The sequence below is a fragment of the Pteropus alecto genome, unplaced genomic scaffold (assembly GCF_000325575.1).
Source record: "Pteropus alecto unplaced genomic scaffold, ASM32557v1 scaffold121, whole genome shotgun sequence".
Classification (NCBI taxonomy): Eukaryota; Metazoa; Chordata; class Mammalia; order Chiroptera; family Pteropodidae; genus Pteropus; species Pteropus alecto.
In genome coordinates, this window is record NW_006434369.1 from 7,788,490 (window position 1) to 7,805,738 (window position 17,249).

Genomic DNA, 17,249 nt, shown 5'->3' on the forward strand with positions numbered 1-17,249 from the left:
CAAAAGCAGATGTTCATTTATTGACTAATGATGTCATTTAGCATTAAAAATAATATTTCATAGCTAGTGTTTTTATTCATTTAAAATTCCGTGTTAGAAGATAAGCTTTCTTATCTATAGGTACAAACAATAAAAAGCTTAATTTATTCTAAACTATTGAGAAGAAATTTGAAACATTGAGCTAGCTCTTAGAATTATCTGACAGCCTCATATACATTTATTGAGACCATTCATGACTGGCTCAACCAAATTAGAATTGTATTGGCAAGAATTAGAGGGAGACGTTAAGCTTAGAATTAGACACATAACGTTTTACTTAAGAATAATGCTTATTAATCACTTCAAATATTATCTAAAGACTATAGATTGTATTACATGAGCTGATAGAAACTCTGTATATATTCCATTTACCACTCAAGGCATTGAAAAATCTAAAAATGGGAGTGTATTTAGAGAAAGCTCTAGAATAGTATGAAGACTGAGAACATACAATGAACTGTATGGAGGAACACACACCCTGGAAGAGATTTTAAGAAGGGAGGGAATGGTCAGACAATAAACAAGAAACCATTCTGGCCAAACAGAATCACTCTGAAGAATAAACTGAGGAGTGAACTAATTACTAGAATAAGAAGAAAATGGAGCTGTCTGAAGTGAAGAGCTCAAGAAGATCTAATAAAGATTGAGGCAAAAGAATATGAAGTCTTAAGGGAAATGACAAATAGCCGTAACATGATTTGGAAGATAATCAGAGAGCTTGTTAAACAACTTAAGCAAGAGAGTAATAATGTGTTCAGGTGAGTGGTTAAGAAATCCAACTGGTATTTTGAAAGTATGAGGCTAAAGTCAAGTGCATTATTTACGGGTTTAAAATACCATGATTTCACAAAAGATTTAGATTTCTTTCTTCTCTGAGATTCTAGAAAGCACCTCAGGAGATAAAAGTTTGTTTGCCACTTCATTTTATTCTTGCAATAAAAGATGAATTCCAACCTTAAGATTTACTGAAGCTTTAGACAGGTGTAGGCTCCTATGATTCTACCTCCTTCACAGCATACCTGCTGAGACACAACTGGAACACTCTCTCTTGGAAACCTTCAGTGAAAGGGAAGTTAGTCTCACAGAATAATGCATTCCAAATCTTTGGAAAATGAAATAAATTGATTCAGGCAAGGATCATCACTGGATGCTAAGACCATGACGTAGAAATTGTTAGGGAAGATGATATTTGCATGATGCCAAAGTATCGCCCCACAGATTACTTGCTAATTGTACAGAGGAAATAGAGAAACCTGGAGGTCACCATCCTGAATGATGAGACAGTGATGGGGCAACCTTTCATTCATGTCTCCTGATGTGATGCAATACTAAGTACTTTGCATCATCTAAGAAAATTTCTTGCCCAAAATCTGAACCCAATCACACGTCTAGACCTACCTTTCAGTTTATGGAAAATACAAGTGATAGAAGTTAAACACCACCATGAAGAAACAGTCAGGCGAATCCAGAATGTGGGATATTGTACAAGATAACTGGTCTGCTTTCTTTAAGAAGTCAATGTCATGGGAAAAACCAGGTGTAGTACCTGTTCCAGAATAAAAGAAAATAAAACACATAACAACCATGTACAATGCATGAAGCTTGACTAGATCCTGGTTTGCGTTTTAAACTATAAAAGATATTTTGAGAACAAGTACAAAAATTTGAGTAGATTGCACATTAAATGATATTAGGAAAATAATTTTAATTGTCCTAGATATATAATATTTTAGTCAAATTAGAGAATGCCTTATTTTTAGGGAAGATAAAAAAATATATAGTACAGAGTTAAATGCTGACTCTAAGTGGTAACTGTACCAGTAAGAATTATATGGTTCTCTCAACTTCTCTATATATTTGAAAATCATAAAAACATCTTGAAAAATCTTTAAGTAAACTAATCTGAAATCTGCTTCCACTTATGTTCATCTAATCATCCTACTTCCACCTCCTTTCTCTTAGCTCCAGTGACCACATATTCTCCAGCTTCCATTCCTCACTTTCCACTCGCTCTGGCTGATCCAGTGCAATCCCTTTGCCAGCTTCTCTACTGGTCAAACTGGTTACGGACTCAGAGAGCTTAGCCTTGGCACTCTGCTCTCTCTTACTCTTCATTTCTCAACTCCCGATGCTACAGTGGCTATTAAAACATCAGAGATTCCCAAATGTATGTCTTCAGATCAGACCATTTATTCGAGGTAAATGGGTCTGAACATAAAAACTTTCTTACCTAAAGCATTGCTCTTCATGGGCAAACCAAGATCTAAAACGACCTGCTAAATCAGAACTTATTCTTTTCTCTGATGAAATCCTAACCATCTCAATTAAAGGAGAAATGTTAATATGTTGCAAATCTAATAAACTCATGATTCATGAAAATGCTTATAGAATAAGTGCTCCAGGTAATTATATGTTTTAATTAAATCAAATTTCAATCACTTAAAATATATTAGTATAGATCCCTACTTAGTATATATAATACTCAGGTTATCATTTAATTTTTTATTTTTGTGTTCCTAAATTTAAAGCACCTTTTATGTCAAAACCATAAACATCTGTACACGGAGTATACTTAGCTTTAGACTATACCAAGATTTAAATGGTATATAAGCAGTTAAGCTGAATTTGTATTGCTTCAGAACTCACTTGGAATTTACTCAGATTTCAAGGTTTTGTTATTCGCATTCTTTTTTTAAAATCTCTTTTACACAAAAGTAAACTTATAAAGGGAGACTCAATAGTAAGCCTACAGTTTCTCACAGAGGAGTAAAAATTCAGGAAGGGTTTGAGGCAAAGAGAAGTAAACATTTAACAAAGGGGCAGAGATGTGGAAAACTAAGACCGAAGCTTCAAGAGCAATTGGTTAAACTTTTTCAGGGATCTTACCATTAAGGCTTTGAGGAAAGCTCTAGAATAGCATGTAGTGTTTCTGTGGTGTTATCAAAAGAATCAAGGCAAGTATTTGTTTTCTCTACCAAGAAGAGCATGCAAATAGAACAAGTCTCAAAAAAATTCAGAAATGTGCAGAATCATAGTTTACCTCCATTGCACTGTCTCATGTTAACTCACTTCCACTTCTTCTGTACCCCGGCAGTCACAAAGCTTATATTTATAACTGCTAAGTCAGTTATAAATTGCCTATCAATACAGGGTCCCTTTGGCTTCCATGTCCACCTGGTTGACATATTAGGATATTTCTTCAAACTCAGGGTGTCTTTGAGGCCTAGTATCTGTTTATAACCATGCAAATGCTCATTACTCAAGGGTCTCTCAGCACATAAGCACGAGTTCACACTGATGTTATGATTTAGCACAGGTGTTTTCCTTAATCTGATTCTTTGCTCTTTAATGTAAAGATTTTGGAAGTGAATGAAACCATAACTCTTGATTAGCATATGGAACCAATTCACTAATTATCATAAACATTTAATTGCTACATATTCCTAAATTATTTCTATTTTACCTAACAATAGTCACATTTAGATATTGGGTAATTTTTTAAATTTGCCCAGCCCACATGAGGTTAGTGATTCCCCAACCAAATGGATTCTATTTTGTTGAGCACCTACGCAAAATCTGACAAACAAATCAAATAAATTAAAACTGAAAATGCATTAAAAGATAAATATTTTTGTTTTACCTTCCCTAATTCTCCCCTGCTTAAAAAAAAAAAAGTATGAAGGCTTTTTAGAAGTGTGATGGGTTAGATCCGCTTTGTCAGAAGGTTCTAAAGTCTTCACTCATATGATAAAGGCATTAGCTGAATCAAGGCTTTCTGGAAGTTCATGTTTGCAGTTTTCTAACATAAAACAGAGGTCCAAAATAATCATTAAATCTCAATGGTGAGTCAGAGAAATAAAACTCTGGTTCGGAAATAATAACGTTTTAATGGACAAACAAAACACCACACTGAATAAATATTGAAGCATTGTCCTTTTTCCACACAACAGTATGAAGAGTTTTTTGTTGTCATACATTTAAACTCTTTACAACCAAATGAGCCTATTGGCAACTTAAAAAAAAAAAAAAAAGATTATCACAATACACAGAGAATTACAAGTTTAAAACTGCAGACATTATACAAATAAGCAAAATGCATAGTAACCATGTCCAGTGTTTTCTAGAAATCTCATCATATAGCTCACCAATTTACCTGCTGTTACATTTCTAACAGCAAATTTAACATCACTTTTGTTCAGACAAAATGAGTATTAAAAAAAAACCCTTCTAAATACGTAAGTCCAAATCACAAAATATCTCCTAACCATTGAAATTACTCTAAGTACAAATGGATTTTTGGAAATTGTGTTCAAATGCTATCCAAACTAGATTTTGTGAAATCATAAATGTATTTATCTGTATCCTGGACTTAAATTCATTGGACCACATCCCACGTATACTTTCCTGTCACACTTATCTTGGGCATACATATTCTCAAATAGTTATACAATTAAAATCAAACTACTATTCTAGAAATAAGTGTCAATTTTTCCCAAATAAAGAAATTGGAACTGGCCCACTGTAACTATATCACGCAACAAATGTTTCATCACAAACAAGTTAAAGTAGTCTTAGTAATGCCCCTTTCTAAGAGTATTTCATAAATATTTTAATGTTCATCATCAGTAATGGGTTTTAGAGACTAAAAGGCTTTTGGTTGCCTAGTTTCTGTGGACATTCTATTCCTTCAAACCTGAAATATGCTAAACAATTTCTTCTCATAAATATATACATTCAACTGCCCCTACATCAGGAAAAGAAATTCATTAACTCTAGTCACATAGCTTATACTTTTATTTGAAATAAATTGTGTAAGAACATGAATCCATTCTAAAATGGACTTAAAAACAACAAGGATAGCAATACATGAAGTTGTACTCCACCACCTCTACTTTACTCCCTTGAAGAGTCTTTTCAAGCAGGGCATCAGCTTTGTGTGTTTCTTACCCATCCTTTTGCTTGGCCTACTGCAATGCAGTCTTGCACATAAACCTAAAGAATTACATTTTGATGGTCTCAGCAGAGTACTGCAAAATATTTAGGTTTGCAGCACATCAAGCTGTGAGCCAGAACATCTCATTCATTGTTTCTGGATTTCCACTGTCAGAATTTACCACCAAATTATTATAGGATTAAGTTAAATAAGTCCACACCAGAATTTAAAACACAATGGGGGAAAAATATCCTCATACGCTTATAGCGACTAATTTAAGTGGAAACTCATTCAGGAAAAGGGATGGGGCTAATTCAATAATGTGGTTTAAAAAAAAAAACTAAACTAAAATGTTTCAAGGAAAGATGCAAATAAAGATGCCCAAGAAAAAAACTGTTCTGTAAGAATTTCAGAGAAGATAGAAGAGAATGGAAAATAAATATGGGGAAAGGGTGTGTCTCAAACATAAGTGGCCAAATTCTGTCATGAAGTTTACTTTGATGCATATGGCTTAATATTTTTAATTCTCTTTAGTAACGGGGCAAAACAGATATTTAATTGAAACCACACAAGAGAATGAAGCTGAGTTTTCTCTTGGCAAGGGAGAATGTGCAAAGGGACCTCAACCGGAGTAGCAGACCACAGAGAACAACATCAACATAGAGAAAACAGCTGAAGGAGATTCAGGGGAGCTCCAACAACAGGGCTGTTGGGGGAGCGCACACTTTTCAAATGGATGTGTCTTGAAATAGATCTCCTCTCCCATCCATTCCCCACTGTATACTGTCAATGATGATGATAAGAGGAATCAATTCATTCCCACCTTCTGCAAAGACCTCTGTTGCGGCCTAATACCACCCCGCACTGCCTCTGTGTCTATCTAGCAGGACTGAGTGAAATCTTGCCCTTTCTCTGGGAAGACTCACACAAAGAGCTCTATGAAGGCTCAGCTTACACATTTTTGCTTCTTTGTTAACACCTAAATAGAAATCAACATTTGTACTTCCAGCATACAGGAAAACCAGTTGTGTTGACATTTGATGGAAAACGGATCACAGACATATGGCCAATGGCTTTGTCAATGTTATAAATGCTAATCATTGAGACTATAAAAGAAACTAAATGATAAATCACCTAACCTGAAACATGACAATGTGTGTAAAGTTTCTTAGTTTGCATATAGATTAGGAAGGTGCCATACAATCTAGAAATTCATGACACACACACTGGCAAAAACCATACACCATCAGAATAACAAGGCTGGAAGGGACGAGGCTGACAAAGATGACCCCGAGGGTGACCTTCTTAGAGACCAGCAAGTAGATCCCTAAGGGTAAGGAGCTGAAGTACAGCAAACCTAGCAACCAAACCAACACCCGGATGGATGTCTGAAATAGCAGAGAGGTACAGTTCCATACAGTCCAGTTGTGCGACACAGTGGTAACTGAGTCGAAACTTGTAGGCCTATAAAATTCTACCACAGGAGTAGAGCTCAGAGACGGGGAGCTCTCTCTCTGCACCTCCATGATAGTTATAACCAAACAGTTGGAAGAAGTGTGAGAAGGACTGACGAGAGAGGCCAGCCTCTTGGGGGTCAGCAGCAGCTCAGTGGGGTTTTCTGGCAGGCATTTCTTGCCTTTGCCTCCACAAGTCAAGTTCACAAGGATGTTGTTATCATCAGGCAGGCTACTAACTTCATCATCTGGCAGGCATGTCTCAAATCTACAGAAAGGACAGACGATGACACCTTGGGTGGAGTCCCCAAAGTCTATGATCTTGTAGAGGCATTTGGCACAAACCCTGTGACAACACTCCAGCACTTTGGGTTTCCTCTGTTTCAGATTGTATCGATTATAACAGATCTTACATTCAAGCTCATCGGAGACTTGAGAGTCTGTGGCATCTTCTGGCAGTTGACTAGCCATCTTGAATTCTGTATACAATCTTTGGCCAGATGTCTTGTGGAAGAACAATTTTGATTAAGGTGTCCCTCTGAATATCACATCATCCAAATGAGGCAGAGATGCAAAATGGCAGGAAAAGTAGTGACAGAAACCAGAAATCTTCCAGGCATTTTCACCTTCTCCATATAACTCTGTGTCTGAAATGCATATTTAAAAAGGCCACATGGGGAGTCTGCAAAGGAAAAAAGAGATTCTAATATAGTGAAGAGTTCTACTGAAAAGTGCTTTGTGGAATTTTCTGGGCTTCAACGATTAGAAGCAGTAGACTTAAAAGGTTAAATCCCCTTCATCTTTTCACACATTTCTGCCCCAGGACAGAAAAGCGTTATCTCCACGCTTAGCTTTTTCCATCTACATATATAATAGTAAAAAAGGAATTAAGAACCTTAATGGTGTCAAATATACTCCAGAGCACTGTAAGTATGGCTAGATACAGAGATTTTCTCTCTGAAACTTGTAACAAATTCCAGTTTCTTTGAAAATAGAATGGGACACATATCAGAAAGATACATTTGTAATCAAATTCTATCATTCGATATAGATTAATTCAAAGTGTCATTGGTATAAATACCAGTTGTCTAAATACCCTCAATAGGAATACACAAAAGATGGGAAACCTTAAGAATAAATGCTTACAGTGTGTTTTCAGAAAGTACTTTGATAGAAATGAGAGCATATTAAGTAGAGCTAATTGTTCTCACCTCCCCAGTGTAAAAAATCTGTTATACGGATTATTATTTGACTACGCAATTTCAAACTTTTTGTTTCAATACTAGTGTTGAAAACCATATCTACTCACTCAAGGAAGAGGTAAAGCTTATGACATCAGACATAAGCATTACAAGCGAGTGAAGTTGAATTCTCAAAAAAGAGAACACAGCTAACACATGCACATAGTTGCAAACATGAACTGCGCTATCAAGAAGTACTCAACATTCACCTACTCAACTATTTTATTTCATGTAAACTCTTTTCTGCAGTGAACAGAAAGCATAATACAATCAATAGTCCTTAATGCTGGCCTTTAGTTGCTATTACTGGCTTTAGACAAATGGCTGGAGATTGCTTTCATGTGCAGTTAGTTTCTCAATTGTCAGAAGGGAGAAGCAATATGAGAAATCGACAAATAAATTTTATTTTTCTTTAATATATGTGATCTTTTTGGTAGTAGATTTGTCTTAAATTAAATTTTGCTTGGAAAATATCAAAATGTATTTGAATTCCCGAGCACACCCCAAGCAATAATAGCAGAAGGCTGCCATAACAGTCCTGAGAAGGAAAGTGAAACTGTTAGAATTTGAAATTTTCCATGGACCATGCTGCCTTAACAGAGATGAGGCAGAAGGCAGCTAAGCTTGGATAATTTCTGAAATCATGAAATTTCAGAAATTACATATTACCTTCCTTTTTATTCATGACTTTAATTTTTTAACTGACTTCATATAATACAAGAATGTGTAATATAATGGATATCAGAGGCAAGATATTCTTGGTGGGAAAAGGAAGTCAATCAGTAAACAGACTCTCTGACAGCCAAAAAATGTTGGTAAGACTTTAAAAAATTAAGTTTGCTGTATCTGAATGAATACACGTATTTCAAAATGGCTACCATAAGCCAATTTGTATAAATCCACTCTTGCACACACAAAAAAGGATGTACAGATACAAACATCAATTCTTCTATCCCTTTTCCTTTCATGTGCCTGAAATATTTTCTTCATTCCTGATCTTGACCCTATTCAGAATACATGTGTCCACGTCATTGTAAAACATGACTTTATCTTGCTTACAACTCTACAGAGCTGGATTTTTATTCTCCTGTAGGATGAACACCTTCAGGATGATAACCAAGGAACAAGAAGGTGTTCTATCGCTGTCATCACACCCAAGTCCTAGCTGCCTTCACAGAATGATCCCTAGCCTTGGGCTGGTCACTGGTGATCCACTTACTGAACAGCTCCCATTCATTCAGCCCTCTTGGTAGCCACACACAGACAAAGGCCCATCCAAATCAAACACGTTAGAGTCTCTTTGCAGCTGCCTTCCCACTCAGCCGTAATGCCCTCTAAACTCCAGGTATACTGAAGTTGATGGTAATGGTAGAATTCGCAGCGGTCACTGCTTCCATTGCCATCAAGAGGACTGATGTATAAAAGTTGTGTGAAAAAGGAAAAGTATGTAAACATATACATAAAGACATGAGAAAAACAGAGTAAAATATTTAGTGAGAATAAATAAGTAAAATTACATCTAAAAGCATAGAAAGCCAGAGTATACATATAGAAACACCAACAAAAGGCTATGTGAAATAAAAATAGACAACTATCTTATGCTACTCACAAAAATTATCTTAAAATGTATTAAAGACTTAAATGTAAAACTGGAAATCATAAAACTCCTAGAAGAAAACATAGGAAAAAAAGCTCCTTGATATAGTTCTTGGCAATGATTTTTTTGGATATGACACCTAAAGTACAAGAAACAAAACCAAAAATAAACATCAAACTAAAAAGCTTCTACACACTAAAGGAACTGATCAACAAAAGAAAAAGATAATCTTTAGGATGGGAAGAAATATTTGCAAACTATATATAGATGATCAGAGGTTAACATCTAAAATATATAAAGAAATTATACAACTAAATAGCAAAACAACAACAACAACAAATAATCCAAGTTTAAAACAGACAAAGGACCTGAACAGACATTCTTCCAAAGAATATATATGGATGTCCAAAGAGGTACGTGAAAAGGCGCTCAACATCACTAATCATGAGGGAAATGAAAATCAAAACCACAATGAGGTATCACCTCACACCTGTTAGAATGGCTACTATCAAAAAGACAAGGAATAACAAGTATTGGCGAGGATGTGGAGAAAAGGGAACTATTGTGCACTGATGGTGGGAATGTAAATGGAAAACAATATGGAGGCTCCTCAAAAATTAAAAACAGAATTACTATATGACCCAGCAATCCCACTTCTGGATATATATCCAAAGGAAATGAAAATACAATGTTAACGAGATAGTTGCACCCCAAGGTTCACTGCAGCATTACTTACAATAGCCAAGAAATAGAAACAACCTAAGTTCCATCAGTAGATAAATGGATAAAGAAGTCGTGATAAATACACACACACACACACACATCGCGATACACACACACACACACACACACACAATGAATATTATTCAGCCATAAAAAGGAAATCTTGCCATTTGTGACAATGTGGGTGGACTCTAAAGACATTATGCTAAAATGAAATGTCATGCAAGTATCTCATATGTGGAATCTAAAAAACACGCACACGCACACGCACACGCGCGCGCACACACGTGGAATCTAAAACACACGTGCGTGCGTGCGCACACACACACACGCACACACACAGAAAGAGTTCTAAAAATTAGATTTGTGTTACCAGAGGTGAAGGTGCAAGAAGAACTGGGTGAAGGTGGTCAAAAAGTACAAACTTCCCATTATAAGATAAACAGGTACCAGAAACGTGATGTTCAACGTGATGACTGAGTTAACACTGCTATGTGATATACCTGAAAGGTGGTAAGAGAGTAAATCCTATGAGTGCTCATCACAAGGACAAAACACCTTTTCCTTTTATTTATTTTTTTTGTACCTATGAGACAACTGATATTAACTAAACTTAGTGTGGTAATCATTTAATAATATATGTAAGTCAAGTCATTATGCAGTACACCTTAAATCTACACAATGCTGTATGTCAATTCTATCACAATAAAACTGGGAAGGAGGGAATGAAGATTTTAAAAAGGCTTATATGTGTATGTGAGAATATATTATATTATCAGTATTTCATAATCGGTCACATTAATGCTTTCTGTACCAAGCTTCTAACCATAAGAACAGGAGCAAGAATGTTCTGTGTTGGGCCTGCTACAATTTCTAGTTTATAATTCAGTGAACATAAATTATTTGCTTAGACAATGTTGAGCTATTATTTGAAACAATACTCTCCTTTTTCACAGAAACTATCAGAGCTTTGACTATGTTAAGATATAGAGTTAAGTTATCATAATGTTCATATTTATAAAAATTCATATAGGATGCTGCTTGGTAACACAAAGAAAATACTAAATGTTCAAATACACAATGGAAAAGACATCTACTTTAATTCTAAGACCAATTTTAGCAAATCCATACCATCAGCTTGAAATCCTTCATCAAGTCCTGCTTCTGAGAGTGGCACTTCTGGGCAGGACTGGCTGACAGCCTTGAGCTCCGGTCAGATTGTTGGAAATGCAGCAAGCGCAGTGTTTCTCAAAATGTATTAAAGACTTAAATGGAATGGCATGAAACAGCATGGTGACTCTCCCTCTTGGGAAGACAGGGTATCAACTGCTAGAGTTCTCAAAAAACACTTAATCGTCTCTTTACGACTCTAAGATCCCTCAAAGAACTCAAATAATAACCTAAAATCTATTACTTTATAGGGTTATGATTAGTAGGAGTTGTTATTTGGTCCTAAAAGATAAACACTCCAGCCCATTCCTACCCTACCTTCCTTCCATAATTGCAGACAGCAAAACTGATGTTGAGTGAAAGAAACCAGACCCTAAAGAGCACACACTGTATGATTTCATTTCCAGAAAGCTCTAAAAAAGAGGCAAAACTAAGCTGTAGTAGGCTTGCAAGTTTGGGTGGTAAAACTAAAAAGAAAAGGAAGGGATTAGCATAAAAGTTAGGACAACAGACACCTTTGAGGGGACATTTTTCTGTCCTAGTAATCTTTCGCAGTAAAAAGTTAAAAAAATCCGTGGCTAAATACTTTAGCTATTTTCACAGTCCAGATTGTTCTGTTGATGGATATTTTGGATCAACTTCCTAGAAAAATATATCACATATTCAAATATATGAAGCTAGTATTCCTTATTAATCACTTAAGTCTTCGATCCTTTTATAAATCATCTGGGGGTAAAAATATACAAATAGATCATTACCAAATATAATTCCCATAAATCAACTTAAGCTATTGGACAAAAGACTATTTTCATTGCCCTAAATACATAGTGCTATTTGACTCAAATCTACTTCCTCCACTACTCAATTCCTTTGACACCAAAGATGCAAACTTGGTTTGTACAGTATTTTGAAGTGCCTCCTCACTGGACATCTGTTGCTTTGTCTACCTAGGATCTTTTTTTCTCCTTTTGAACACACTTTGCCTTCCCAACTGCCACTGCTTCTTTGGGGAAATTCCCCATTCACTCAAATTATGTGATTGTGGTAGGGCTGTGTGCACTAATCACAATACTGCAGCTCTCTTCACTCCAAAGGTGCAGATTTGTGACCTAGGCCTGGCTAATCGTAGTACTCAGTTATTCCCCTGCTCACAAGAATCAGTCTAGGTGGGCATGTGACTCAAACCAGGCCTGTCAAAGTTCCTTCCTAGGACTTTTTTTATTTGGAGCTAGAGGAAAAGAAAATATGCCAGAAACCAGAGGAGGGAGCACAGAACCAGAAAAAAAGATGTATCAAAGAACTGCCATGCCATCCAAGGGGAGAATAAGAGAGAATCAAGCCAAATGTAAAAAGAGAAACAAAGGAAAGCAGGAGACGGAAATACAGATAACAGCAAAAGACAGACCATCTGATGAGAGCTGAATCGAGTTTCTGAATCTAATTGCATGTGAAGGCTCCCATGGCCCATAAATCTCTATTTTTTGCTTACGCTAGTTTTTTGGTTGGATTTCTGCTAGTTTTTTGGTTGGATTTCTGCTACTTACAACACAAAGAGAGCCATGATACAATTACCATGCTATATTTGACTGTGAGAATTACTGTGGCTTCAGATCTAGGTTCCTACTTAGTACAGTACTCCATAAATTATAAATAAATAATTGAATAAAACAACTCAGAGCCAATAGGAATTATTTACTTTGAAAATCTCACTTGCACATGTGTGCACACGCATGTGCCCATATACATGCAAATTTTTATATATATACACACATATATATATAAATTTGCACATATATACAAAAGTCATCATACATATTGTTGTTTATCTATTAGCAGTTTCTCTGTGTGTGTATGTTCTTTTTTATTTGGTTAAATTCTCTTCACTTCCCTCCATTCATATCAACCTGAATGCCATCCCTTTACCCCCAGTAACCCATATTAACTACCTGGTATATTTTCTTCCATATATATTTTCATGTACATGTATTGATCCTTGTATATATAACTGTAAAGACATACGCATATTTTTTCCAATTTTTTTTTCTAACTACTATATTATACCCAGTTTTCTGCATCTTGGCTTTTCTCATTCAATAGTGCCTCATAAAAGTCTCTCAATTCAATTGATACAGCCCTAAATTCCTTTCTAAACAGCTGCAAAATATTTCCTCATCTGGATGTATTGTAATAGAGCCAACCATTCCTTTCCTGGTAAGCATTCATTTATGTCCATTTTTTCCCCATCACGCTAGTGCAGAAAACAACCTGTAATACACATCTTTACATACAGGTGTTTTTATTTCTTTAAGAGCAAAGGGAGTGGAATTCCTTAGTCATACAGATATTACTTCTAAGATATGTAGCCAGATTGCTTTCTAAAAGACTATAACACATACTACAACCGGTAATATGAGTACTCTTTTTGCCTAACAACAATGATGTTCCTGAACTTTCAAATTTGCCAGCTTGAGGAGTGATAGATCATCATTTGAGTTCTGAGTATCTTATTTGTTGGCCTTCTGCATTCGCTCTTCTCTAAACTACATCTTCATATATATATATTTTTTTTCTGTTGGATTGCTGGGCCTTTCTAGTCAATTTGTAAATGTTCTTTGTCATTACAGATATTGAACTCTGTCCTCAGTATTGCAATCACTTCTCCAAAATTTACTATTTATTGGCTTTTCTTAATATCCTTTGAAATACAAAATATTTACTTCTGTACAGTTTTATGTTTATCTTTTCTCTTGTAGCTTTTAAGTCTCTAAACTTAGTTAATACTGTTCTTAATATTGTACATGTAGTTATTTTCTTACAAAATTTGTCTTGCTTTATTTTTCATTTTTACGTATGGTATAAGATAGGATTCTAATTTTATTTTCTTCCAGGTCAAAATCCATCCATGTCAATTCCATTTGTTAAAGAATCCATTATTTGCTGATTAAAATATAACCTTTGTCATATGTTAAATTCTCATGCATTCTGAAATCTATTTCAAATTTTCTATTGTATTCCACTGATCAATTTGTCTAGCCATCTGCCTCGACCATAATAATTTGAATACTATGGCTTTTTAGTATATTCTGATAACTGGTTAAGTTTCCCCTCAGTAGTCTTTTTTTATTTATTCATTCAACTATTAAGTGTCTACTGTGTTCCAGATACGGTTATAGGTGCTGAAGATTCAACACTGAGCAAAATCCCTTTCCTTATGGAATTCACATTCCAGTGGTTTAGAGGGTGCGAAGGAATTCTTTTCTCAACTATTAGTGGCACTTAACCTTCTATTACAAACTTTCAGATCATTTTATCAAATTGAAAACAACTTTTGAGATTGGAATTGAAACAGCATCAAATGTATAATATTTCATTCCAAGAACATGGTATGTCTCTCCTTTGTTCAAATCTTGCTTTATGTTCTTCGATAAGACATTTTTATTTTCTCCACGTTTCATGCCTTTCTTTTAAACTTATTCATTAGTATTTTTATGTTTTTTTCACTATTCTAATTTTCCCCACTTTTCATTCTAAAGGCCTATTGCTATTATTGGGGACCGGGCGGAGGGAGGGGAATTTTATTTATTTTGAATCCAGCAACTTACCAAATTCTCTTATTCATTCTAATAAGTTTTACTAAGTATCTTGGATTTGCAAGGTATACAATCAAATTATTAGGAAAAAGATAGTGTAAGCGTGTCTTTTTCAATATTTATTCCAGTTATTTCATTTTTCTTGTTCCAACCATTTCACCAGAAACTCTGAGACAATGTTAAATAACAATTTCCACAAAAATACAAGCTCCATGAATCATAGTTCTTTTCTTCTTTGTTCATTCCTCAGAACATTTAACACTACTGTGGCCCAAAACAGGTGCTAAAAAAATACTTGTTAAATGATTGAATGCATAGAGATAGTAAAGCTGTTTAGTTCCTGACATTGTAATTTTATTGTTTTCCTGTTTAGAATGATACTTATTGTTGGTTTTGGTAAATGGTCCATTATATTAAAATGGTTTCTAGCCATTCTTTTTGTTCTTAATTTATACTTTTTATTAGTAATGTCTATACATTTATTAAATTCTTTTTCAGCATCTATTCATGTGGTCATATGGTTTTCTATCTTTAATTTGATCATGTGAAAGACTGCACTGATAGGTTTCCACTCTTGTATTCTTAGAATAAACCCTACCTGGTCATAGTTGCATCCTCATATACACTGATGGGTTCTACCTGTTAATATTTTATTTAGAAGTTTTGCATCTATATTCAACATTAAAGAAGTCTCCAGACTTGTTTTGTACTCTATTGGGTTTTGTAATTAAAATGTATGTTTAATTTTATAAATGAATAAGGAGCTTTTCATAATCTTCTGAAAGTTTAAATAATAGTACAATTATTTGCTTTTTAAAGGTTACATAAAACTCAGCTGTAACTCTGTATGATTCCATTACCTTTTTAAGTGGTAGATCTTTAATCACTTTTCCAATCACTTTCATGGTAATGTCTTATGCAAATTTCTCAACTTATTCCTGAGTCAAATTTGGACATCATATTTGACAAGGAAATAATCCATTTCTTTCTGTTTTTTTCAAATTCTATGCCATAGAGTTGAATGCAGTTACCTTTGTTATCTTCTTTGAATCACTCCAGCATTTCTGATTATGTCCTTTTTCTCATTTCTAGTCTTGTAAATTTTTTACTCTTTACGAGTTTTCTAATCAGACACATAAATCTGATATCTATTTTATTGTTTCAAATAACCACCTATTATATTTATCCTTTCTATAATTTTTGTTTCATTAACTTCAGCTTTTATCTTTATTATTTCCTCTTTCTAATGTATTTTAGTTTAGCTTGTTTTGTCATTCTTTTTTCTCATTTCATAGGGTATACTGTCTTTATTAATAAATAATAAAAAATCTAAAAGCTGTAAAGTTTCCACTATACCTTTCACTCTATCTCATAGTTTTTTAGAATAAATTGTGCTCCTTTTGTTGATCTCCAGATACCTTATAAATTGACTTTTGTTTTCTCCTTTAATACAAAAGTTTAAAGAGTGTTTTTAAGTTTCAAAATAATAAAGTTTCTCTTTATTACCTTCTGTTACTTATTTCTAACATTACTGGATTATGATCAGAGAACAAGATCTATAAAAATCTCTCTTCCTTTGAATTTGTTAAGGTCTTCTTTGTGGTTCAGTATATGATCAAGTTTTGTTAGAAATCCAGGAAAGAATATTCTGTATTCAAGGGATGTAATGTTCTAGCATATTTACTAAATCTAACTTTTTCATTTATTCAATTTCCCTACCTTAGGGGTCTGTACAAAATTAAGACAGTTTGAGACATGCGAGAGAGGTTTATTAAAGTGTCTCACCATAATTGTATTTGTATTTCTAATACTTTTGCTTTACAGATTTAGTGGCTATGTTATTTTATATACACAAGTTTCTCTTCTTCATAAACTGTGCCTTTTTAAAATCATTACATAATGTCTTTCCTTATCCTATTTATGCCTTTTACTTAAATACTGCCTGTCTCAAACCAATATTACTAGTTCTCCTGACTCTCTGTATTTGCCTGGGATCTTTGTCCATCCTTTTATTTTCAGCTTTCATCACTATTTCAAGTGTTTCTTCTAGACACCATATATCTGAGTTTTACTTTTCAACTCAGTCCAACATTAAATTTTAATAGGAAATTTCAGTTCATTCACATTTAATATAAAGGCTGTTATAGTTGAACATATTCTTTCCTTTTCACTTGAGTCAATTAAATTAATTTAGAACATTTTTCGCCTGCTATTATTTCACCTCATCTTAATTTTTTGTTTCGATGCTTTTAGTTTGATACTCTTTTCTTGAGTATTTTTTTAAGAAAATAGGTGATGACATCTCTGACTTCTTGCATAACAGTAAATTTCTTTTACTCTGACAGCGAAGTGGCAGCTGATTTTCAGGCTGCTGGCTTTTTGTCTCCATGGTCTATAGAAGTTAATCCACTATCTCTAGCTTCCTGTGTCACAGATGAGAAATCTGCTGCTACTCTGATACTTCTTAATGGTAGTGAATTTGTTCTCTCTGCGAGGAAGCTT

The 17,249-nt window shown here is 34.5% G+C and overlaps 1 protein-coding gene across 1 annotated transcript; it reads right to left on the reverse strand.

Annotated features, from left to right (window-relative positions):
• Positions 1–6,023: 6,023 nt before the first annotated feature.
• RNF182 (ring finger protein 182) lies at positions 6,024–11,234 on the reverse strand. Its single transcript, XM_006909252.1, has 2 exons — positions 11,085–11,234; positions 6,024–7,108 (listed from the first exon to the last, which is right to left on the reverse strand). Exon 2 carries the CDS (start codon positions 6,895–6,897, stop codon positions 6,157–6,159), a length of 741 nt encoding a protein of 246 aa, XP_006909314.1. The 5' UTR covers positions 6,898–7,108; positions 11,085–11,234; the 3' UTR covers positions 6,024–6,156.
• Between the last annotated feature and the right edge of the window lie 6,015 nt (positions 11,235–17,249).

Excerpts from the sequence above, each read along its gene's own strand:
- RNF182 (XM_006909252.1), bottom strand. The coding sequence starts at position 6,897 with ATGGCTAGTCAACTGCCAGAAGATGCCACAGACTCTCAAGTCTCCGAT.